This window comes from Phycodurus eques, chromosome 3 (assembly GCF_024500275.1).
Source record: "Phycodurus eques isolate BA_2022a chromosome 3, UOR_Pequ_1.1, whole genome shotgun sequence".
Taxonomy (NCBI): domain Eukaryota; kingdom Metazoa; phylum Chordata; class Actinopteri; order Syngnathiformes; family Syngnathidae; genus Phycodurus; species Phycodurus eques.
Window position 1 is genome coordinate 5,556,523 of NC_084527.1, and position 23,558 is coordinate 5,580,080.

The 23,558-nt window shown below is 43.8% G+C and overlaps 1 protein-coding gene across 1 annotated transcript; it reads right to left on the reverse strand.

Annotated features, from left to right (window-relative positions):
- Nucleotides 1–1,711: 1,711 nt before the first annotated feature.
- epg5 (ectopic P-granules autophagy protein 5 homolog (C. elegans)) lies at nucleotides 1,712–23,406 on the reverse strand. Its single transcript, XM_061671720.1, has 45 exons — nucleotides 22,824–23,406; nucleotides 21,986–22,606; nucleotides 21,205–21,465; nucleotides 20,913–21,111; nucleotides 20,517–20,653; nucleotides 20,319–20,426; nucleotides 20,170–20,243; nucleotides 19,831–19,939; nucleotides 18,748–18,862; nucleotides 18,374–18,528; nucleotides 18,093–18,244; nucleotides 17,847–18,004; nucleotides 15,534–15,685; nucleotides 14,863–15,003; nucleotides 14,616–14,777; nucleotides 14,404–14,526; nucleotides 14,068–14,330; nucleotides 13,851–13,991; nucleotides 13,602–13,746; nucleotides 13,028–13,225; nucleotides 12,823–12,930; nucleotides 12,623–12,745; nucleotides 12,379–12,545; nucleotides 12,001–12,237; nucleotides 11,786–11,909; nucleotides 11,564–11,708; nucleotides 10,902–11,073; nucleotides 10,641–10,803; nucleotides 10,409–10,551; nucleotides 10,125–10,281; nucleotides 9,549–9,743; nucleotides 9,251–9,464; nucleotides 8,320–8,495; nucleotides 7,881–8,088; nucleotides 7,724–7,799; nucleotides 6,643–6,746; nucleotides 6,380–6,555; nucleotides 6,026–6,250; nucleotides 5,738–5,947; nucleotides 4,603–4,747; nucleotides 4,265–4,507; nucleotides 3,958–4,171; nucleotides 3,588–3,806; nucleotides 3,389–3,503; nucleotides 1,712–3,308 (listed from the first exon to the last, which is right to left on the reverse strand). Exons 1-45 carry the CDS (start codon nucleotides 22,869–22,871, stop codon nucleotides 3,126–3,128), a joined length of 7,704 nt encoding a protein of 2,567 aa, XP_061527704.1. The 5' UTR covers nucleotides 22,872–23,406; the 3' UTR covers nucleotides 1,712–3,125.
- Nucleotides 23,407–23,558: the final 152 nt, after the last annotated feature.

A 23,558-nucleotide genomic window follows, 5' to 3' on the forward strand; every position in this document is an offset into this window, starting at 1 on the left:
AAGTGTGACTAAAAAAAAAGTATTGCTGCCTATGTTTTGTCCTCAATTGGACAGGTAAAGGTAAAAAAAAAAAATGTGAGTATAAACACATATACAGTGCATTGTATATTATGATGCAGATCAACAAGCAGCCCACTGTTTTCTAAAAATGAACTTAGAATGGAACGCCAGTGGAGCTCTGAGTCATTACTGGTGACTTTCAAGTGTTAAGTGCACAAGGCGGCGCTCTCAGCAGGGCAAAGTGCCCTGATGGGTCACTTGGAGAGAAGTGAAGGCTTGAGTCATCAGGCCCCCCTTCACCTGTTGGTCTGTGTGACACACGCAAACGCACACACGTACACAAAGTACGCAAGAGAACTGTCTTGAGACATTCTTGTTAAACTTCCGACAAATGCTATCGGACAATATCAAAACCAATAACACGAACACATTGAGATAAAGACATCTTGGATAAAGTTTCGGCATTTAAATGACGACAATTACAGTGACAGGTTTGTCATGCAGTGAGATCATTTAACAGGAGCTGAAGTTAAGGAAACTATGTTGATATTTACTTAAAGTAGTATTTTGGCCCACTCTTCGTGAGAAATCTGCTCCAGCTATCTCTAGGGTAAAAGGTGATTTCTGAATCTGAATGTTCCAGCTCCTTCCACCAATGTTCAATAGGGTTTAGATCAGGGATTGTAGAAGGCCACCTCAGAATAGTTCAATGTTTTATTCTTTTTGGTTGTTTTTAGTTGTGTATTTTTGGTCTTTTTCCTACTGTAGGACCCACAACCAAGCTTTCCGCCAATGGGCACCGCATTCAATTAATAAAATTCAAACAATGTAGTCTACGTGTGTAGGTGCTGTTCATGTTTTGTTGTTTCAACACAAAGATACTGAACGTTTTTAACCTTTTCAAGTAGAATTTGCAATGAGGATTGAATCATTTCTCGTGCAATCAGTAGAACCATGCGACTTCCCACAACTAAGAAGCAAAAAGGTAACAGTCATGGAACAGTTATTTCAAAATAAACATACCATATATCATCATTATACAAAACAATGATTTCTTGAAGTCTTGTAATGTATTAGATCATTTCATGGAATTAACATTTTACATTTCAGAGTATTGAAAATAAATGTCCTTCAAAGGGTTGAAGAATGCATGTGTGATAGTGGTTGTGATGCAGGTTGTGTTGTTCACAAAGGAAGCGGCGTGTCTCTGAAAGTGCACGCTTGTTTGTGCGCGACAACAGTCTAGGACCAACAATTCCTGACCTGATGCTGGGTTTCCATGGTGACATAGGCATGTGCCAGACAGCGCTGCGTCTGCGAGTGCTTGTCTCATTTAAAAAAATGCGTGTGTGTGAGGACATGTAATGTGTTGCCCAGCATGGCCGAGTTACATAAATTAGGCATGCTTCATCGTGTACTCTGCCACCTGAGCTGAGAGACGAGCGAACAGAAGGTCGATGAGAGCACCAGACAGACAGACGCTTTACACGAACGCACGTGCGGGAAAGACAAAAATCCCCCTCCTATTATTTCGGTCTTAAGAGCAACCCATCCTCTCCACCTCCTCTCTCACTTACACCATTTTTGTAACCATAGAAACTGTTGTAGCCCGAAGTGGTGTCAGACGAGGACGTTCAACGTATGCGCACGTGAGCTTCGCCTCACACACACACACACACACACACACACATCGGCATTGAATCACTGCTCCTTACAGAAAAGCTGATTTATTTTGCAGTTTGAACACCTCCAGTGTTGCTCCTGGAGAAAACAACACAAAGAGTTTCTGATGTGCTGTGGCTCCACGTTTCCACATGCGAGCATTGTCGCTGCTTTCTCTACACGACACCGACACAAAACAGCAGCTGTGAGACTTTCGGGCCTCTTCAGTCTCGTCTCTGATGACCGACTCACAGAAAGAAACGCTTTCGACATTAACAGTCACCGCACGACACGGGCTGTGGAAATGTGGAGAAACAGGCGAATCTGAACATAAGACAATTACATAACACTGTGTGTGTGTGTGTGTGTTTAATGTAGCTATGAGAATGTATTTTTGGGTAGGGGGTACCAGACTCAAAACTACACGATCATGATAGTCATAAAAAAAAAATGTATTTGGCAAAAAAAAAAAAAAAAAAAAAAGCTACCAAGGAGTATTACAGCCACACTGAAAAGGAAAATATTTTGAATTATGAGTAAATGTTTTGAGAAAATATTGGGAAAATCATTTTCTTTTTTTAAGAGGGAAAAAAAAATGGTAATCTTTCAAGAACAAAAATCGTAATTGTAGACTCAAAATTCACACCTAACCTAAATATCTGCCCTACATTCAACAACATATCATCAAATATTTGTTAAAACCACTTGATGATTTTTAAGGGTGTGTAGTTCTTTCTCAACAACAGACAAACTAGTTCAGCTTGATGATGGTGCTGATGGCGTTTCATTATTTGTGAAAGTGGAATTAAAGTGTAATATCCTCAACAATCCTCATCTTAACACAGTTGTATGTTTATGACTTGGCCTGCGATACTTTATATTTATGAAGTTCAAAATATCACTTTATTCCCGTAATATGACAACTTTATTTATGTACCATTATGACTTCTTTTCTCATACAATTTTTTTGTTTTAACTTTTCAGTGTGGCCCTTAATATTCCTTCCTAGAAAGCACTTTTGGTAGGGCATGAATATGCCGAATACTCACTCCTTCCTAATTCAGAAAGGTAAGCTATCTTTTGTGTGTGCGAGGAGTACCGAGGCTCTATTTTGTGGGTGTTCTCAACACTAATTCAAATGTTTTTGTTCGACATGTCCTTCAACTTCCTCCCCTCTTCTTTTCTTTTTTTACATTTCCTGTTGGATCGGTCTGCACCACAGTCTTGAGTTGAGAGTCGACTTCAATGACGATCAACAGATAAGTCGTTAAAAGAGCAAAAAGGCTTGACGATAAGAGGAGGAACAAAAGTGCAACGCGGGATTCTAATAAATGGGATCGGTTCTTCCATAAATGAACAGAGGCTCCTATTGAGAACTTTCTTACTACAAAGGCCACTTAACTGTAGTCCCAGTTTCTCGACCATCCTTTGGGAAATCATAATCCCATCAGGCAGCGTTTAGGTCAGTGTATAATGTGCAAGTATCTGAGGTCAGGGTAGAGCAGGTTTGCGAGCAGGGCCAGGAGTCGAGGTCCATCTTTAAGACAGTGACCTGGGTAGCGGATGAACTGAAGGGCTTTTTTCACCGAGTCTTCCAGATCAGCGTACTGCTTATTGCTGGTCATGGCTTCGAGCGTTCCCAACGTCTGTGCAAAAACCAAAATATAATCGTTACATTAAGTTGACGATTAAAGACTCTCAAAGGCAAAGCGCATTTGCTGCCTACTTGCTGTGCTTTTGCAGAGAGTTGCAAGTCAGTGGTGGGCTGGAGTCGGAGCTCACTTTCTGATGCTACCTGCACGGAGAGGAACGCTGCCAGGCTGCGAACAACAACCCGGAATCTAGACGCACAGCAGAGGAGGCCTTCACAGCTGCATTTATCCAGGCGTCAGAAAGTTTCATTATAATAACGCTAGTGAGCTTACTTGTTGGAAACGGGGGACTTCTTCCCGAGACCGATGGCCCCGAGTAGTCCAGAGTTGAGTCTTTCTTCTCCCAGCTGAAGCAGCCTGGTTTGCAACTTCAACAGACCCGTGAGCACTCCTGATAATTCACTGTGGCCCGCTTGAGGCTGCAGCTGCTCCAGTGACAGATTCAGTGCTTTGTGCCACCACAGAAACAGCTTGGCTTCATTGCCTGGTCCGCTGGAGAGGCACAACAAAAGTCAAGTCTTAGGTTTTGTTTTTGTTGGTTTTCAGTTGAGGGGTTTACATGTTTTCTGCATCTCTGAGCAAACATTTTGTCTGACCACTCCACAAGTCATTCGAAACAAGTTTTGCAATGAAATTCGCAAACCTGGGGAAAACCTGATGGGTCCATGTGTTAATTAGAGCCAGCGTCCTCCTCTCATTGGCTGCCGTGTGTTCAGAGTTAAGGCGCTGCAGAATGAAGGCATAAAGTGTGAGGAAGCTGCCTCCTGATTGGCTCTCGGACAGGAAGTCTTCCGCTGTGAGCTCGGGCACTTGCAGTGATGCCAACACGGGACCCCAACCGACACACTCCTCCTCAGCTGAGCAATGACGCATGTGATATTAAACCGCTAAATCATTATACAAGAAATCGACAACTAAAAAGAACTGGTGGGAAGTGCAATGTTGCTTACCATGGCTAAAGTGGGCTGTGATGCACGCCTCCATGATGCGCGTCATGTGGCTCACTGAGGCCAGACAGCGCGAGCAAGCGGTGAGCAGAGGCAGAATTGGAAAGCCCCTCCCCTTCCTGTCCAGCCAGGCGATGACACGAACCGCTAGGGCCTCGCCCGTAGAGACGCCAACTCCGTTGAGCAGAGCCAGCGCGCCGCTGAAAAGGCTGCAGAACGCCATGTGCCTCTGCTCCAAACCCGTCTCTGCGGAGGAGACGAGGAGGGGCCGGAGGGTGACTGAGGACTTGGCTAATGATGTGCGATGAACGAAGATGTTTGCGGGACAAGATGAGTTTCACCTGGTGGGCTGAATGTGACAATGCTTTCCAACAGCGTCTCCAGCTGCGTCTCCAGGATGCTCACACTTATGCTGCCTGCCTGCTCCAGAGCCACTAAACACCGCGCACACCAGCACGCGTACGCCGCCGCCTTCAGCGTCTCCTCCTGGCACACACAGCATCGCAATTTGTGGTCGATTGTGTACACAACTCGTTATAAAAGAGAATTAGGAAGGCAGAACAAAATAAGCAACACGATGGATCAGATGTCTTGGTCTTGAGCAAAGTGCACTTCTGTCTGTATATTACCAAAGGAAAAGAAGAATTTTTCACGTTTTATTTAGTATACAGTATACAGCAGCACACTTGCCCAATATGTTGTTATAGTATTATTGTGGCCGTTGTTTGCTGCTGCAGTGGTTTATAACATTTCATTTTCCTCACAAGATGAATGAAGTATAAGAGAATCTATCTATACCATCGTATTAATCGAGCGTATCAATCGTATTTTCATATTCATATATACGAAACAAAAACAATTAAATGACTTAAAATCTAGTAGAAATAATACCTAAAAAGATGACGAGACACCTTTAAAAATACATCCTGACAACAAAAGGGTGTGAAGTGCACTTATACCAACACAGAAAAAGGAAATGTCGATTCATAAACATACCCCTTAAAGTAATCATAATAATTCAGTTAAATTAATGTCTCTGACAACAAAGGATTATTATGGCTTGTGAAGGTAGATTTTTTTTCCAGCTCTTGCAATTCTCCTAATGGAGCTCATTAGACTGCAAATCTACCTAATGACGAAGGCAAGGAGAATGTGGATCTCCCCAGGTTGTCACTGAGTATATTGTTGATATAATTACCAATTATGTGGGAGCTATTGATAATTGGGGACATGTTGGTACATATATTGAAAAGGAAAAATTTCTGACTCACTAGTGTAGAGTACAAAAGTGAATTCATTTGTTATCATCAAAAGTGATGAAATCGGCAGCACTCAGACAATAAATTGAGCTTGTGTCATCCAGCAATACGTCACCCACTAATGTACAAACTGTATATGAAACATGCACTGTGCATTTAATGTAATACAGCATTATGCAGTTAAAGACAAAATGTGCATGTGCTGAAGCTGACTTACCGTGTGCGCAGCTTCATAAGGGCGGGGGTGAAGTCCAGCTGCACTACGCAGTGATTTAAGCAACAACTGAGTTGCTGAATCAGTGCTAAGCAGCAGTGAGGGATTGTAGTAATTGCTGACGTATCCCAGAACCCCTTGGTAGGACAACAGATCTAGCTGGTGCCAAGGCAAAGATGTGCACTGGATCAACAGATTGAGGAGGGGAGAGTCCTGGATAATGAGGGACGAGATATGAGTTGCTGGTGTACCCTGGAAACCCTCAAGTGTCAAAAATAGTTTGGGAGTCACCTGCCGGTTGAGCAGCTGCTCCTCTTTTGCCAGAAAAACCAGCATGTATAACAGATACACCAGCATGGTGTGCGATTCCTTCTGAGGGTCCACATTGGACTGAAGTGGGCCTGTTACGGGTTCTGGAGGTGGGTGTAAATGGTCGCTTAGAACGCTGACCCAGTTTACTTCACATAAAACCTCTCCCATGAACAGGAAGCAGCTTTTGGGACTTCCTCTCTCCACCTGTATGTACATAGAAAAAGAAGGACATCAAAATATGACTTGGAAAAACAAGACTTTTTGCAGGTAAATAATAGTAACACGGCGCTGAAACTGGCCGCCCGTCGCCCGTGTGAAGTAAGAGGGTCTCACATTGAAGAGCTGCTCCATGAGCAGTGTGTCAGGATGCAGGTATCTCCATGGCAGCTTGCGCAGGTAAGTGTGGTGTAGGTACAACAGGTACTCTGGTGTCCGTGGAGAAGTGCAGCTTTCGCAGTACTCCATCACAGTAAGCCACAGGGCACCTCTCTGGCCAGGGAGTAGGCGGTCTGCAATGTATGCGCACGCAGTCAAAGATCCCACACGACATACAATACATCACCGGAAGAAGTGGCAAACAATGGCTCGCAGGCTACCTCTGAATCTCTGATGCAGTCTGTCAGTGAGTTGAGCATAGAGGCCCACCAGACACCCTGCTGCAGTCACATCCGTCTCCAGCCACGGGTAGCACTTGAGATTGCTGTGACAAAAACGGCGCTGATGACACTGGTTACACTGTACAAAACTTGGACAGCCGTCAAAAGGAAAACAGAGTATATCCATGACCGCATGACAAGCCTAAATTACATCTACAAATGTTGAATAGGGGTAGGTAAATGGGTTCCTTTCCGGTTGCTGAAGACGTTTCACCTTTAATCCAAAAGACTTCTTCCGTTCTAAATTTGATATTTACAGAGGGCCTTTCTTGTGGTTGTTCCTGATGGACAACTCTGCTGTACGGGGAGTTGTTCTTTGGCTCACAGACGTGTGACCTCCCAGAGACTGAGGCAGAACCGCTCAGGAAAAAAGTATCAGCAGCTCTCTTCAGTGCCAAAGAACCTCCTCCAACCTGACTAGCCAAGAAAGGAAAGTAGTGGCATTCTAAAAAAAAAAGCATCATTTAGAATTGAAGAAGCCTTCTCAATTAAGGGTAAAATATTCAACAAGCGCTGGTCGGTAGAAAACTGCAAACAATAAGCAGCATAGAAAATGTGATTGATTGAGTAGCTGTGATCCACTAATTGCAAATATTTACAAAAAAAGACTCTAGTTCAGTTAAGCTAAGTTTCCACCAAGCAGTACCGTTTGTTCAGCTGTGTATGCTGTACTTTATATTGTATTTCTGTTGATAAAAGCTGGCCACGATCTTTTTGGGAAACTAACTGCAGTGGTATGGTACCTAAAGCGCGGCGCCAGAAATATTGAAGTCCGTCGGAGACAGCCGCATGCTACGAAGCAAAAGAAGATGCTATACGTGTCCTCCATCGTTGTTAATGACTGTGCCACTTTACACTGTGTTTTGCTGCTATGGCGTCATTATTTATGTAAGATGATACAGTACAGCAACTCAATTCCACCTACACACTCCACAAGATCAAGGTTTACGACTCATCATACTGCGGTGAGTTGAATTGCAGTACAACCCGGTGAAAACATGGCTCTCAAAGGCCAACATACCTTCCATCTTCAGTGTTCAGGGGGAAGATCCAAGGCTTAAATAACTTCACAATCTTCCTGTGCAGGTCGTGAAGAGCTGTGAGAGTGCCACACTTGTGTTATGATGACCAATGAGCATGAGAACAAACCATTATGTTCAATGCACTGTGAGTTTTACCTTTTATTATTCTATTGTTGCCCACAGACTCTCTGGCACAGCTACTAAGTGACACACTGGTTAGACAGCTGACCAAATAGTCCCAGAAGGAAACAACCTCACTGATGTAAGGAGACCAGGCAGAGTAGAGGCCAAAACTACGCAGATCGGGTTTGCTGAGACGACTGCGCAGGAAGTAATCACTTAGCCAATCTATTGTCTCATTCACCTGTTAGGAACATGTAATGACAAACATGAGACAATGGCAGGGTCTAGATCACATTTTGTACAAGTGAGTGCACAAATACAGAATTTCATATCAGAGACAACTGTAAAGCTATAAGCAATACAGTCAGGAATAAAGGCACAATTGCAATGATTAATCGACAGTATTTGGCTCCCTTTAAAATGAGATTTGAGTCATCAGTGAAAATATGCAGGACACGATTTATGAAGTCACCTGCTGAGGAGAGAGGGTGATTGCTGATCTGTATGGGGACGCTGATGTGCGTGCAGCGACGTCAGTGCTGTGACCTTGTTCGCACTTGTTCTTGATGTTGCGGGATGGAGGGGAGCAGCCGAGCACTCGCATGGTCACTTTCCAGCATTCCGGACTCAGTAACTGGTTTGATGAACCTGTTGAAGAAAAACGTGTTAGAACAACTAGGCACTTATTCAAACAATCCCAGAAGCTATGCCAACAGTTGTACTAAAATAATGGCCTTTCTGAACATCGCAGTCAATATTGGACATAAGAAAAAGCAATGATTCTGCAATGGAAGTCATACCACTGCTGGATGATCGTAGTAAAATCAGATTACAGATGCCTGGGGATTGCTATTATAAACCGTGATTTGTGCTTTCTGTGTTTATTGTGATGGTTTGAATGAAGATGAACATTGTCATGTATATGAAAGGCGGACTACAAGCCCGCACTTGTCAGCAGTTAATGGCAGAAGAGCACATGTAGAGATAGACAGACATTCACAAAACATTGACACCAGTACAACAATGAATATTTATCTTGGTAAAATGTTCACTATATTCCACTTATTTAATGTGTTGCAAGAGCGAATGATGAGTGGATGGCAGTCATTCAAAGAGATGACTATGTGTTTTGTCTAAGTGCCTACTCCAAAGGACATTATCATGGAAATAACAGATAAAAGGAAAATATGAATACATGGAAAAACAGGCAAGTCTGTTATGACTCACTGTTTGTAATAAAAAAATAAAAAATAAAATTCATCAATTGCTTTGTGGGCTTTTGTTACCACCAATTCAGTTCAAAATTATGGTTGACAAAAATAAACATTTTTGTCCGGTCTGAGAAAACTACCTGACCATGACTATCTAATGCAATTCGCCACCTTGCAAACAGACACACTTACTGGTCATGAGCAGACGCAGGCAATCACTGTAGTGGTCAGGGAAGTGGTGGCGTAAAAGCGAGGTCCAGTGTTTGGTGAAAAGGTGAAAAGGGGTGAGAACTTCAGGTTCGGGATCTTGGCCGCACACACAAAGACCTCCGTGGACTAATTCTAGTAAACGGCTCCTCTCGGAAAACACGGGATGGGCTTCATTCAGCCAGACAGACAAATCAAACTGAAATAGGATGCAAAAAGAAATTGACACAGAATGGCTGCTGTTGCACCCTGGATTTAAGATTTCTCCACAATTTGGACTGACCTTGGTGAGCAGCATGAAAATGACATCTGCACTCTCAAGGTGCAGGGACGTCACCACATCTTGGTAAAGGAAGACCAGTTGGGCGGGGGCCGCATTAGGCGTGAAAAAAGGAGAAATGAGAGGGCAAAGACGTCTCTGCTCCAGGATGGTCTTCAGGACACGGCTACACTCTTCAGAGTTGCCCTGGATGAACACCTTGATATAAAAGAAGATAACATGGGTTCACTGGACTTACGTTCAATCACCTCAACCAGGGATGTTATGTTTTTTTTTTTTTTTTTAGTGAGTAGAATTACCACTACTACTACAGCTTCTACTGAATAGGTGGGGCAGGGCCAAAGAAAAAACTATTCCTTTTGTTTTCCCTTTTCTTGTCATCACTTTAATTTCACAGTGACTAAAGCATGAATCTTAATTAAACTCTTCCAGCATATGCATGAGGTGGGTTGTGTTACAATTGTTGGCAGAGGTCTGTATTCTAGCGAATGCTATTCTTATGGTTATGACTGGTTCAGTATTACTGCAAACCCACAGCAACAGCAAAGAGTGTGCGTGTGTGTGTGCGCATGTGCGTACCTGTCCCAGTATCTCCACGCACGAGCAGAGGTATTGGCGTGTTGGTGGATGCCGTAGTGTGTCTTCACACACGTAGGACACCACCTGGTAGAAGGCTGACACGCCAACATGCTGCACTGATGGGGATTTTTGGGATTTGTACATGTTCACCAGAGCCCTGGATACATTATTATTATTTCAGAAAAAAACCCCAAAAACAAACAACAACAAAAAACACACCTGTGTGCAGTTTTTCGTAATGTTTGTTGTTTCGAAATAGATAGCTGATGTTTGGTTGTACTTACGTGAAAAGGTTCTCTGTATGGACAGCAGCCTGAGCCAGACTTTGAGGAGGAGGAGCCATGGCATCAGTTTGAAGGTTCTTGATGTCCCTGCGCAGCGACGTTATCTGAGTCTGCACAGCCTCCTGTCTCTGGACACACTCACACTGCACGATTGAAACACACAGTCACACCGGTGAACAGCAAGGCCAGGAAGTCTCAAAATGCTTCCGCAGCACAATGAGAGTGGTCATACTGTGACGGTGATATTAGCTGGACCCTTGCATGGCTGCCCTCCTTTCCCTTTACATTCCAGGCTCATGGTCACTTGCTCTGATCGGTTCTTGTAAAGCAGAGGAAGACTCTCTAGAAGCTCCTGTTCCATCGCCACCTGCTGGGCCTCTCGTGATACTGCAATCCTGACACCACAAACACATACAGCATCTGGTTTAATACAGTAACATCTACGTGTATGCACGTGGAAGTGCTTATTTATGTCTTAAAGGGTTCAGGGTACCTGGCTTGGTCCTGCAGTATGCTGAGATCCCGCTGCAGTAGTTCAGCAGCAGCTTTGGAGTCAGAGAGACATACGCTGGGAACTTCAGCCACTGGCGTCTTCATGTGTTGGAGGTCTAGAGGTGGACGAGGTACTGGATGCTTCTGCAAGTTGGACCGGATACGTTCCTTTGCTGCAGAACAAGAGACACAGCCATTTAGTACTTTGCCATTATACTATCATGACTTGCGGCAAAAAAGCTTGGATAAATGTGTTTGTGTGTAGCTATCTTTTTTACAATTTTAAATATTAAATTGGATTTGATACGATGGAGAGGTATTCCACAAAACAACGATTAAAATCCATTGTGGTGAGAATCCATACATTGAGATTTTCATTTTGAAAAAAAAATATTCAAAAAATGTTTTACGTAGGGCAAACAAAACAGTTTATCTGTTAAATATTAAGTGTTGTTGTTTCAATATTATTAAGTTGCAACATCTCAAAGCAAAAATGTTCATGTCGGGGTGAGAGACATATTTCATGCATTCCTGTTTGAGCAATCTAGTTTGTGAACACAACTGACTTAAACCGGACAACCGTGGCAAACAATGTTCAAATCTCACAAATGAGATTCGACTTCACTGAACCCGTAAGCAATGATTTGTACTCTTCTGTTGTACCATTGCTGAGGCTCGTGTAGTCAATGAAGTTGGAGTTTTGGGTTTGGAGGAAAGATGGCTCACTCTGCACCTTCTCCCACAGGGACAGAACCTCTTTCGTGTCATACTCCAGACGCTCTTGGTCCACATACTCTAGCCACAGTTTCTAAAGCAAATTGGATTCGATTTTCAAAGTGTGAACAATGTTACACGATTAAACACTTCAAGAAGTATCGGACAGACCTGTTGCTGCTGCATAACCTGTGCAAGCCTGTGTGGTTCATATTCAGCAGGAAGCGACGGAAGGTAAACTTCCTGCTTCTGCAGAGTTTCATCATCCAACCACACGGCAAAAACACCAAACAACCTGCAAGACAAGAAATGATTGGGTTTCAAGCTCAATGCCACAGTGACACGTGACAATACTCTACCTCCTCTCAGCAAAGCAGGTGACCTACCTGACCAGCTCTGTGTGCAGCTGAGGAGAGGTGAGGTAGGACAGACGGGGGCTGCTGGGACGTTGGTCGCAGTGGGCTTCTGCCGCGGGTGTGAGTGTCGGGGGCACCTTTAGGGCCTGGCTGGCAGCATGATGGAAGTCAGATACTGTTTGTATTCTCTGTCTCAAGTCTCGCAGTAAAGTGGCGTGAGAGGAAGCATGGAAGAACCGTCGCCCAATGCATCCCCCAGCAGCTAGTCTGGAGGACGCATAGATATATCGTTAGAATCACATACAAACGGGAATAACAATTTATCACTATTTAATCTGACTGGTTGAGGTTTGCTATTTTGCATAATATAGTAAACATGTTTGAGATCAAAAGATGAGCGTGTCATACCCATAATCGGGACCAGCCTGCCTGAGGTAGAGCTGTAGGAACTTTTGCCAAACCAGAGGTAGGAGGGGATGGTCAGGGGGCGTGGCTAATGCCTGCCAGGCCCAGCGGTACACCTGTAGCCGTTGCAAAGACGGGCTGACTGGCAACTTCAGCCTCTGCTGGGCCCTCTGGCTCACACAGAGCAGTAACATCATCTTAGTCAGACGTCATCCATCCATTCCGATCATGTTATTCACTTTTGTACCTTTAAGGCTTGTTCTGGAGAGATATTAGGCTCTGACAGGAGCTCATTTTCAACACATCGTCTGAGCTGAGAGTCCTCCTCAAATGTGCCCTCCATATTAAGCACCAGCCAGGCAAACCAAACCTAGCAACAACACTAATCCTGTCAACAAGTGAGAATAATAGTTTTTGTGCAAACTGTCGGGGCTTAGAGACCCTTACCTCAGTACTCAGTGATTGGCCCTCGATGAAAGAAGGTGTGGAATTTCCAGCAATCCAGCCAACCAGAGAAGAGAGCAGACCTCGATCTCCATGGTAACCCAAAGCATTCTGTATCAGGCATTCAAATCATGGCATTACTGACTTTTAGCGTTTCCCAGTTGGATCAGAAATGGAATTCACTGATGGCTGATGCAAATACACGTACCTTATGTTGCTGGTGCAGGAGTTTCAGCAGACATTCCTCCTGACGGTGTTTGAATGCAGCACAGCAGATCTGATCCATGAGGAACAATACTGTTTTGTCCCGGTACCATAGGTTCTGTTGAGTCAAAATCCCCACCCAAAACTCCAGCACGGCTGCAGCACCAACACGACTGGGCTGTGAACTCTCAACCACGTGGCACTGGAAGACAAATGTACATGTTTTTATTAATTATTAATCAAGGGGCTGAAATTCAGAGCGGCTCTGACACATTTTCAAAAATAGGCAGATAACAAAAGATGTACTTGGTTGTTGAATTGTCTATCACTTGTTGTATGGGCATGCCCTTCTAGAGACCCAACTATTTGTATACAAGTGATTCAAAAGTCAATTTTACATAATCAGACCCCTTTAAAATGGCCGCACCCAATTAAAAATTCAAAATGGATCTCAGTCTCCATAACCAAAACATCTGACACTCAATGGGGGTGTAAATAATCATAATGCATGTATATTTAAGTGTTTTTGTGGAATCAATGCTGACTTATGATGTTACTGAAATTGATTGATAATGTACCTGTATGACGCTGTTCAGCAGTCGGATATTGTCTCCATAGATGGTTCCAGTGAGGAGTGGCGCTACCCGGTGTGTGACTTGCTGCGTCACACCCTGAGGACATACACTGTCGTACTGCAAGAATAACTGAATGCAACTTACAAACCTTGCATGTACAGAAGAAAAAAAGACAAGATTTAAAGTGTTAAGTGAGGCATCGAATAAGTAGCTAATACATCAATGTTTGTCAAAAAGGTGCATTTTATTTACTGAGAGTTGTTGAGAAGGTAGAAGCTGAGCGGGTAGATTTGGGGAAGGATGTTGTCCAGAAGATGCACAGCAGCTTGCAGGTGGCGAGACTGAATCAGGCTCTTTAACAAGCAGACTCCATCAGTACAAAAGTGCTCCAGGCTGATGAAAAATCAGTCACGCAGATTGAGCTCATTCATTGACCGGTAAAAATTATTATGAATGCATGAGTCCATACCTATGTCCCACTGTTGTCATGACAATCGACAGGTATGCTCCGATAGGGATGCCTGCTTTTACAGCCCGGAGAACGGAGTGCATGCTGGGCGAATGTGTAAGTTCTGCAGGTGGGATGGACACCAAAGCAGGGAATGACCAGGCACCTTTCGGGTTCTGTGCATTGGCATGAAGCTTTAGTCTTAATAAGAGCTGCCACGCCCACTGACCGAAAGACGCTTCAGGGGATACGCCTAAGCGAAGGACACTGGCGAGATAAGACACCTGAAGGAAGAAGAAAAAGTTCTCAGTAAAAAGTCTGTCAAAATGGAGGCCAGCGGCTATCCGACAACGTTACCTGTTTAATCCCTTCTGATATGAGGCCACTATAGGGTTTGTCAGTCAGATACTTCTGATAGGCCTCAGCCACCAGCAGAGCCACTTTACTGTGGAGCGATGACGACAAGGCCAAGGATCCATCCTGAGAAACCAAACAGGTTTCGTCATATTGAACCAAACATGACATGAGACAAACAAACATGAGACAACTGGGAAAATACTTGAAAGCACCTGTGAGTATCCCCAGTTCAGACCCTCCAGTATAACACAGGCCAGGCGATTCTCCACAGCAGATAGAGGATGTTGGAGCAACCACGCTCCGATCACACATATCTCCTCTGGTTGTGGATGCCACAGGCTCAGAGGAAGCTCTTTACACAAGTACAGTGCCACCTAACACACAGAAAGGGGTTTGGGTTTAAGTCCTGCACTTTACATATTGCCATCTGCTTAAACTTCAGGACACGAGGGAGCTAACCATGCCCACAGCTTGGATGGTTTCTCTCAGCCTCTCCAGAAGCACAGATGTAATGTAGGGATGGGCTGATGCTATGGTAGCCAACAGCTCTCTTCCAACCTTAGAGTAAATTTCTCTCGTGGACACACTAACATAAGACACCTGTAAACAAAACAAAGCCATATGAACCACTTTTATACTTCATATGCACAGGCTCACAACTTTAGGCACACCGACAAAGTCTAATAAGATCAAGCGCGAGATAAAAATTCAGCCTTTATAAAGAAGCTCACATTTGAATATACTGTGTTAAGAACATTCATTGAACAATATGGTTTTGTAATGCAGGTAAAGTTTTTGTGGAACTATCATACTGAGATGTATTTGTAATATATATATATGTGCTGTATAAATTAACAAAATGAGGTAACCAAGATATTAGAAATACCTCACAGTATGAAGCAGCGCAGTTCTACACACCTGAACCCCCCAAAAAACAATTACCAAATCTGTTCACTTGAATTTAATGAAATACCTTTCTGATAACGTCAATCACAATGGCATTATTATTCGTAAAGAGGCAGAATGACTACTGCAGCTCTTGCACTGTATCTCATTGGATTGTGCAGGTGTGCCTCTCAAGCTGTAATAGATGAAATCCCCTCCTTCCTTTTTGTGCGTTTTTGTCGTACCTGGTAAATCAGCAGAGTGATGGTTGTGACAAAGGCAGGATCAGAGTACTGAGTGGGCGTGGCCATGTGCGCAAGTGCAGTGAGGAGGGAGATGCCGTCAGAGCTGTTCACCTCACACAACCACGACTCAAACCTCTCTTGGTGATCTGGTTCTGCAACAAAGATTTTTAGTACCTGATCACCAGTGGATCTAGTTCAAGGCTCTGCGACCCAATACACAGTGGGTATGGAAAGAATTCAGACCCCCTTAAATTTTTTCACTCTTTTTTTTATATTGCAGCCATTTGCTAAAATCATTGAAGTTCTTTCCCCCCCCCAACATTAATGTACACACAGCACCCCATATTGACAGGGGGAAAAAAAAACGGAATTGTTGAAATTTTTGCAGATTTATTAAAAAGAAAAACTGAAATATCACACAGCCATAAGTATTCAGGCCCTTTGCTCAGTATTTAGTAGAAGCACTCTTTTGAGCTAATACAGCCGTGAGTCTTTTTGGGAATGATGCAACAAGTTTTTCACACCTGGATTTGGGGATCATCTGCAAATCCTCCTTGCAGATCCTCTCCAGTTCTGTCAGGTTGGATGGTGAACGTTGGTGGGCAGCCATTTTCAGGTCTTTCCAGAGATGCTCAATTGGGTGCAAGTCAGGGCTCTGTCTGGGCCATTCAAGAACAGCGATGGAGTTGGTCTAAAGCCACTCCTTCAGTATTTTAGCTGTATGCTTAGGGTCATTGTTTTGTTTGAAGGTGAACCTTCGGCGCAGTCTGAGGTTCTGAGCACTCTGGATAAGCTTTTCGTCCAGGATATCCCTGTACTTGGCCGCATACATCTTTTCTTCAATTGCAACCAGTCGTCCTGTCCCTGCAGCTGAAAAACACCCCCACAGCATGATGCTTCCACTACCATGCTTCACTGTTGGGACTGTATTGGACAGGTGATGAGCAGTGCCTGGTTTTCTCCACACATGCCACTTAGAATTAAGGCCAACAACTTCTATCTTCGTCTCATCAGACCAGAAAATCTTATTTCTCACCATCTTGGAGTCCTCCGGGTGTTTTTTTTAGAAAACTCTATGCGGGCTTTCATGTGTCTTGCACTGAGGAGAGGCTTCCGTCTGGCCACTCTGCTTTAAAGCCCAGACTGGTGGAGGGCTGCAGTGATGGTTGACTTTCTAGAACTTTCTCCCATCTCCCGACTGCATCTCTGGAGCTAAGCCACAGTGATCTTTACCTCTCTCACCAAGGCTCTTCTCCCCCGATTGCTCAGTTTGGCTGGACGGCCAGCTCGAGGAAGGGTCCTGGTCGTCCCAAACGTCTTCCATGTAAGGATTATGGAGGCCACTGTGTTTTTCTGTCACCATGGCCAGATCTTTGCCTTGCCACAATTCTGTCTCTGAGCTCTTCAGGCAGTTCCTTTGACCTCATGATTCTCATTTTCTCTGACGTGCACTGTGAGCTGTAAGGTCTTATATTGACAGGGGTGTGCCTTTCCTAATCAAGTCCAATCAGTATCATCTAACACAGCTGGACTCCAATGAAGGTGTAGAACCATCCATCCATCCATCCATTTTCTGAGCCGCTTCTCCTCACTAGGGTCGCGGGCGTGCTGGAGCCTATCCCAGCTGTCATCGGGCAGGAGGCGGGGTACACCCTGAACTGGTTTGTCAGCCAATGGCAGGGTACATAGAAACAAACAACCATTCGCCCTCACAGTCATGCCTACGGGCAATTTAGAGTCTCCAATTAATGCATGTTTTTGGGATGTGGGAGGAAACCGGAGTGCCCGGAGAAAACCCACGCAGGCACGGGGAGAACATGCAAACTCCACACAGGCGGGCCGGGGATTGAACCCGGGTCCTCAGAACTGTGAGGCTGACGCTCTAACCAGTCGGTCACCGTGCCGCCGGTGTAGAACCATCTTGAGGATAATCAGAAGAAATGGACAGCTCCCGAGTTAAATATATGACACATGTCACAGCAAAGGGTCTGAATACTTATGGATGTGTGATATTTCAGTTTTTCTTTTTTAATAAATCAGCAACAATTTCGACAATTCAGTTTTTTTCTGTCACTATTGGGTGCTCTGTGTACATTAATGAGGAAAAAAATTAACTTAAATGATTTTAACAAATGGCTGCAATATAACAAAGAGTGAAAAATTTAAGGGGGTCAGAAAACCTTCCGTACCCACTGTACATGTCGATATAAAAACTATCAGATGTGTTTTGTTTATTATAAATTGAAGCCAGGTAGGATAAATTGATGCGGCCCAATGTAAATATTCTTTTTCAATTTTGCTTTGTTTGTTTACCTCTTAGAGCCCGAATGCAGGACTGTGTGTCATTAGAATTACTAGGCGTTTCCAGTCCTGCTGTTTCTGCACACTGCATCACATAAAGGATCCTCCAAAGCATGGAGCTAGAAAGAGTACCGTATGGCATCTCAGACATAAATAACCAAATTCCCAACCTGTCAAAGAAATAGAAGAGGAATAAGAATACCGTACGATTTTCTTCTTTCATTCTCTTAAAAGAATATCTTAAGAATGGTACCACACCTCTTGTTTCGGAGTACATGCAGAACAGCCCTGAGAAAAAGATGATCATATTCCACCTGCAGCTTTTCTAGAGGCAAAGAATGTGCACGAGTGCTTGATCCACTGGTACCAGTAACACTGACATATTGTGCCCAGTGATCACTGACATAACACTAGTGTCATCCTGCAAAGAGAGAAAAAAAAAAAGACAGTGAGTGACGTGATCGCATTTTCTGCCAGTAATTGTGTTGATGTGGCAAAATGAGCGTGAGTGTATCAACCGCGTGATCTCCTTGACGCACTGACCGTATGATGTGTCCTATTCGTTTCACAAGCTGTCTGTATCGGGACCTGTTATAAGTTTGCAGGCCAAGGGCAAGAATTTCAATGAGCGACGAAGCAAAAGCAAACACACGCATCATCTTCTGACTGGAGTACCCCTGAGGCTCATAGACACCTACAAACAAATTGTTGAATTAGTTGACTCAGAAAAAAGAATTACCTTTATTGTCATGAGTTTTGCAACAATCTTTGTGCTTAAGGTTTTCAGTGTTGTACTCCAGGACACCGCATCTATGGGTGTGCACCAGGGCCTCTGTGGCAGGCTGTTTTTGTAATTACGACTTCTCCCTTAATTAGAGCTTTACAAGACAAAAGTAAAGGCACGCGCATTTACCGTGCTTGCTCATCCCCAGCATGTGTGAATAGAGCTGCTGGAACGGGAACTGGGTCATAAAGGAGACGAGGTCGTCCTCACAAAGCAGCAACCAACTACTCTCTGGATCCTCATCCTAAAAACGAGGACAGTACGTTTGACAATTTATCAACAACACAGCTCCAGACGTGGTGTTGAGTCAACAGACTGATATTTAAAGGGGTGTTCATTTGACACACTTTTTGAACACCGTTCAGTGCGACTCAGCTGACTCAGGTCAAAACATATTGTTGTTTTGACTGTCTGACCATATTTATCGCCTGCTGATTTTAATTTTTTTTTGGCACGCACAAACTATTTGTCCAGAACACATCATCATAATTGAAATTAAAAAAAGATATTGAATGTCCTAGAGGATGAACAAAAACAGGCATTTAGGAATAGTCTTCCCTCGCAAGTAAAAATGCTCTCAAAAGTGTTTGATTTTAAAGAGATGCCATCGTTAGTTCCGTTTTTCCCCGTCCCCGTTCTGTGTGTAATAAAGAATGGAATTTCCTGGCTTTTGAGGTAGCATCAGCGGTGTAAAACAGGCGTGACAGTGCTGGTCTGAAAGGTCGAACGCTGCAATAGGTAAAATTAAACACCCAGTAAACTCATGTTCATGTTTTTTTTTTTTCTAAATACATTAAATTAGTTAGTTTGAAGATAAGTGCTGAAAACGTGTAAAGACTAAGAAAAAATTAGCACTGAATTGCTAAGATATTGCATTAAACTATTTTTCACTTTATCAATTGACCGGGCAAAAACGAGGCCAAATGATGCAAGCCGGCCTCTGGCATTTGTCGTCCCTCCCCCACTAGATAATTTTGGGTCAGTTGACTGGGTCTTTAAGTTTAACACCAACACTCATTTCACCTGTCCTGTTGTGTTGTGTTAAAAGCAATTATTGCTAACCCACATGTCACAAATCTAATGATCTGAATCCAGGAAACGCACAGTCGCGGTCAATTGCTGCTTTGCTGAGTTATTTGAGAAAGACACAAGGTGATAAGGGTCGATGCGCCAATTTTGTGTGACAGATGCCGAAGGCTAGAAACAAACTACCTCCTCTCCTCCTTCATCCACAAGAGTCCAATTGCCTGACTCAGGTCCAGATGAAGCTGAATTAAGGCTCTCACACGGTTTCATATGTCCCAAAAACTCTGCACGGTGTCTAAAGTCAGAAAAAGAAATAGATTGAGTAAGTGATATACGGTGCACCTGTACAGGATCTTATGCAGTCCAGTACAAGTACTGTATCATAGCAGATGAGGTGTGCTCCTCCCATGAAAATAAGGTAAGTAATCTTGCAATCAAAAATAATATTTTTTTTGGATGAGAAATATTATTTAAAAATATATGTTATTTTGCAAGTGTGGGCAGTGAGTGTATTTCTTTACCTACCGAGCAGGTGACATTAGAATTGCCAAGGCTTGCATGAAGTCCTGCACTCCACAGGTGTTTCCCCACACTTCGATCTGAGGAGGTCATAATGTAGTTCTGTAGATGTAATACTGTAAGATGACTGATAGAAGAAGGTTTTCTTAGCCAACCTGAAGGAAAGGGGCAGCCCACTTGCCCACCCCAGCGGGACAGCACAGCAGATGGCACAGCAGGAACAGGTGCTCTCCTGACCCACCAACATGCAGCAGCACTGCCACCTGCAGAGTCAAAAAGCATCCACTGAGCAGTGAAAGGTGGAACACACACAAAAGGCAGTGTGTGTGTTTGTGTGTAGTGTACAGTATTACCAGTGTTTCCAACCAGTGATGGATGTCTGTCTGGAATAGTGTGTCATCAAGGACTCTTCGCGTGAAGCTAAAGAGGACGCTGACGGCATCTTTAAGTGGTTGAATGGAACAGGGCTGTCTTTGGCTTTCAGAGCAATCTGTGGAGAAAATACACAAATACTAAAAATTAATTTAAAAAAACTCAGCTTCGGGTCACAGTCAGTGTTTGCATGCCCCGACACTCAGCCAACTCCTGTTGCATGTGTGGTCTGCTTCAATGTGTGGTGAGAGTATATGTTTAATTTGAATTTCCATTTAATTTGGCCTTGAGGGATCATAATTTATATCATAAATACAAAATGAAGTAAACAATGTGGAATGTGCAATGCATCGGGCCACAGTGTAAGTTTATGTCACCTTTTAATAGGCGGTACAAGTATGATTCCACCTGGAGGCGTGACAGCAAAGCAGTATATGCATGCAGGGCCACCTTCTGATGGAGCAGTTCACTGCGGAGTTCAAAAACTTTGCTCAGCTCAGCCAGCACACTCTGACTGAACTCTGCCTGCTGGAAACGATGGTATCCACACACTTTGGATTGATCTGCACACACACCCTTTAAGGCAGAAATTCAAATACATCAGCAAATTATTCCTAGCATTGAATTTACTGCGTATTTGTGTTCTTTGTGGTTGAGGAAACACTGAACCTGGAGTGTTAACTGTTCATCTCTGAAGCTCCACAGACGATTTTGAGTACTTTTGCAGTCAGACGACTGCGTGTGCAATTGTGCGTGTGACTGAGTCAGCTGTCTACGACAGCGCCAGTAGTTCTGGAGAAGTTCGGTTAATTCGTGGCGCTCTTGTCGAGCGAGCGCACAGAACTGAGCCGTGCACACGTCAACGCCTTCTAACCAAGCTCGTAACCCTCCTCCGGGCTCCCAAACACTCAGCTGCTCCAATGAGAATGGCTGCAAAAGAAAACAAATATGAAGTGAGTATGCGGTGATTGTTAATGAATAGTACATTTATTTTAAATAATAATGATCAGTCATCCACCCCTTCTCTACTGCTTATCCTGTTCAGGGTGAGGGCTGAGATGGATTCTATCCCATCAGACTCTGGAAGAGCGTGTGGGTACACCTTGGACGGGTTGCCAGTCAATCACATGGCACATACAGACAAGCAACCAGTCACACTCATTCACACCGATGGGAAATTTTAAACCTGCAGTTAACCTAAAATGGAACTCCTTGGAATGTGGGCGCTAGATAAAAATACACATAAGCATAAGAACACGAAAAGGTTATACAGGAAGTTTAAAACTGACGCGTGAAACAAAAACCTTTGACGATGAGGCAAACATGCACCACTGCGCTGCCACAACTATATACCGTAAAAATATTCAGGTAAAAAATGAAAAATTAATTCTATTCTCTACATAGGGATACTATGTCATACTATGTTATGCTATGTACTGTATGAAAATACCTGAACTTCTGTTGTGGTTCTTGGTAATTCGGGGTAGAGTTTGTTCCTGGGGAGTCCAATTACACATTCGAGGGGCTGCAAACTCGGAGGCGAAGATTCCTGCTCGGCAAGTGCTAAAACTGCAGGACCTTTCCCAAAATTCTTCACAGCTTCCCCATGAAGCTCCAGCAAGGATCCTTCCTCCAGCGTGGGGACAGATGGGTACAGCGAAGGAGCACTGGGGGCATGTTTGATGTCAAAATGTGTCGAAACACATGACACTTGTGATGTGCCATTAAGCTCGGAGACCAACACGCTCGCGCCCGAATCGGTTTCTTTCTGCTGTGTCTGTTGCTGGGTGGCTTGTGATGCCTGTGACAAATCTGGAGCTGAATGTAAAGTCTCAGTTAACGCTGATGTTAATGAAGCCTGTGATGAGGAGGTCTCGCGGGAGTCTGCAGGCAGATGTATCGCCTGGGCTTTAGTATCGGGGGTACGAATGGGCTCACAATTTTCCTCCTGTGGCTCCTGCTGTGGGAGGCATAGCGGGATGCTGGTGAATTCAGAGGTGGAAGCGCCGTCGCAAATGGATGAGGGGGCAGCATCTCTTTTGGTTTCTGTCGTTTTCTGCTTCCTGACCAGCTGATCAAGGAAATATATTTTTTAAAATGCACTCAGAAAAATAGCTAATGATCAATCAGCACAACCACGTAATAAAGCACTGTATAAGGGCTTCATGCACCATTGGTTTGCAACTGTATACTGTAATAATGTTATGGCATGTTTAACAAAGGCTCAACCCACAATAAGCCCCCATATACAATGCAAAAGAGGGTAAGTAAATATGTGCAACAGTCACCTTTCCACCGACTTTTGCCTTGGTCTTCTTGTGTCGCACAGCCTCCATCTTTAGCCCGTGTCTCACATCACAACACGGCCGGTAAACACTTTGGTCTTCGGATCAAGATTATGCACACAGAATCGGTAACAGCCCATCGGTCAAAGACGAAGAGAACGTTCTTTTCTTTGATAAGCAGTAAGTGGCAGGCTGTGTTGACAAGACAAAATAGCGACAGGAGAGGTAAACACAAATATTTTGGAAGCTCGTTGGCCACATTTAAGAAGGAAATTACACGCGTGTCTACTCCACAATGAAGACACGGAGAATGACATAAAAGAGGCTACCAGGAAAAAAATATAATACATATATCTATGACGGATTCAAGGCTATATAGCTATGATGCTAACGGGCAGGCTCCATTCCTATGAATCCATCTCCCAGCGTCTCGAACCTCTTCGTTCTGTTTCTCGTGTACTTAACACAAGAACAAATTGAATGTAAACGGTTGACGTGTTGTCCGTGGTCTCGCTTGCGGCTCAGCTGTCGTTTTGTTTTGTTTGTTCCAGGAACTATGCTGTCACAATCCGAAATCACGTGGTAACTCCACCTTTCTACGGAAAATGAGAAAGGCCAAAGTTGATCATAAACGTAAACAATCACGTACACCGTGTAAAGTACTTTTCCAAGGACATTCCTACTTATCAGGCAGTGCTTTAACCGACAATATGAGGTACACATCTTGATCATTTTTTT

What these genes read in the sequence shown, in the direction of transcription:
- epg5 (XM_061671720.1), bottom strand. Translation starts at nt 22,871, where the DNA reads ATGGAGGCTGTGCGACACAAGAAGACCAAGGCAAAAGTCGGTGGAAAG. An exon ending in GAACCACAACAGAAGTTCAG is followed by an intron (nt 21,466 to 21,985) that starts GTATTTTCATAC and finishes TTTCTTTTGCAG; the next exon opens with CCATTCTCATTGGAGCAGCT. An exon ending in CTTGTACCGCCTATTAAAAG is followed by an intron (nt 20,654 to 20,912) that starts GTGACATAAACT and finishes TTTTCTCCACAG; the next exon opens with ATTGCTCTGAAAGCCAAAGA.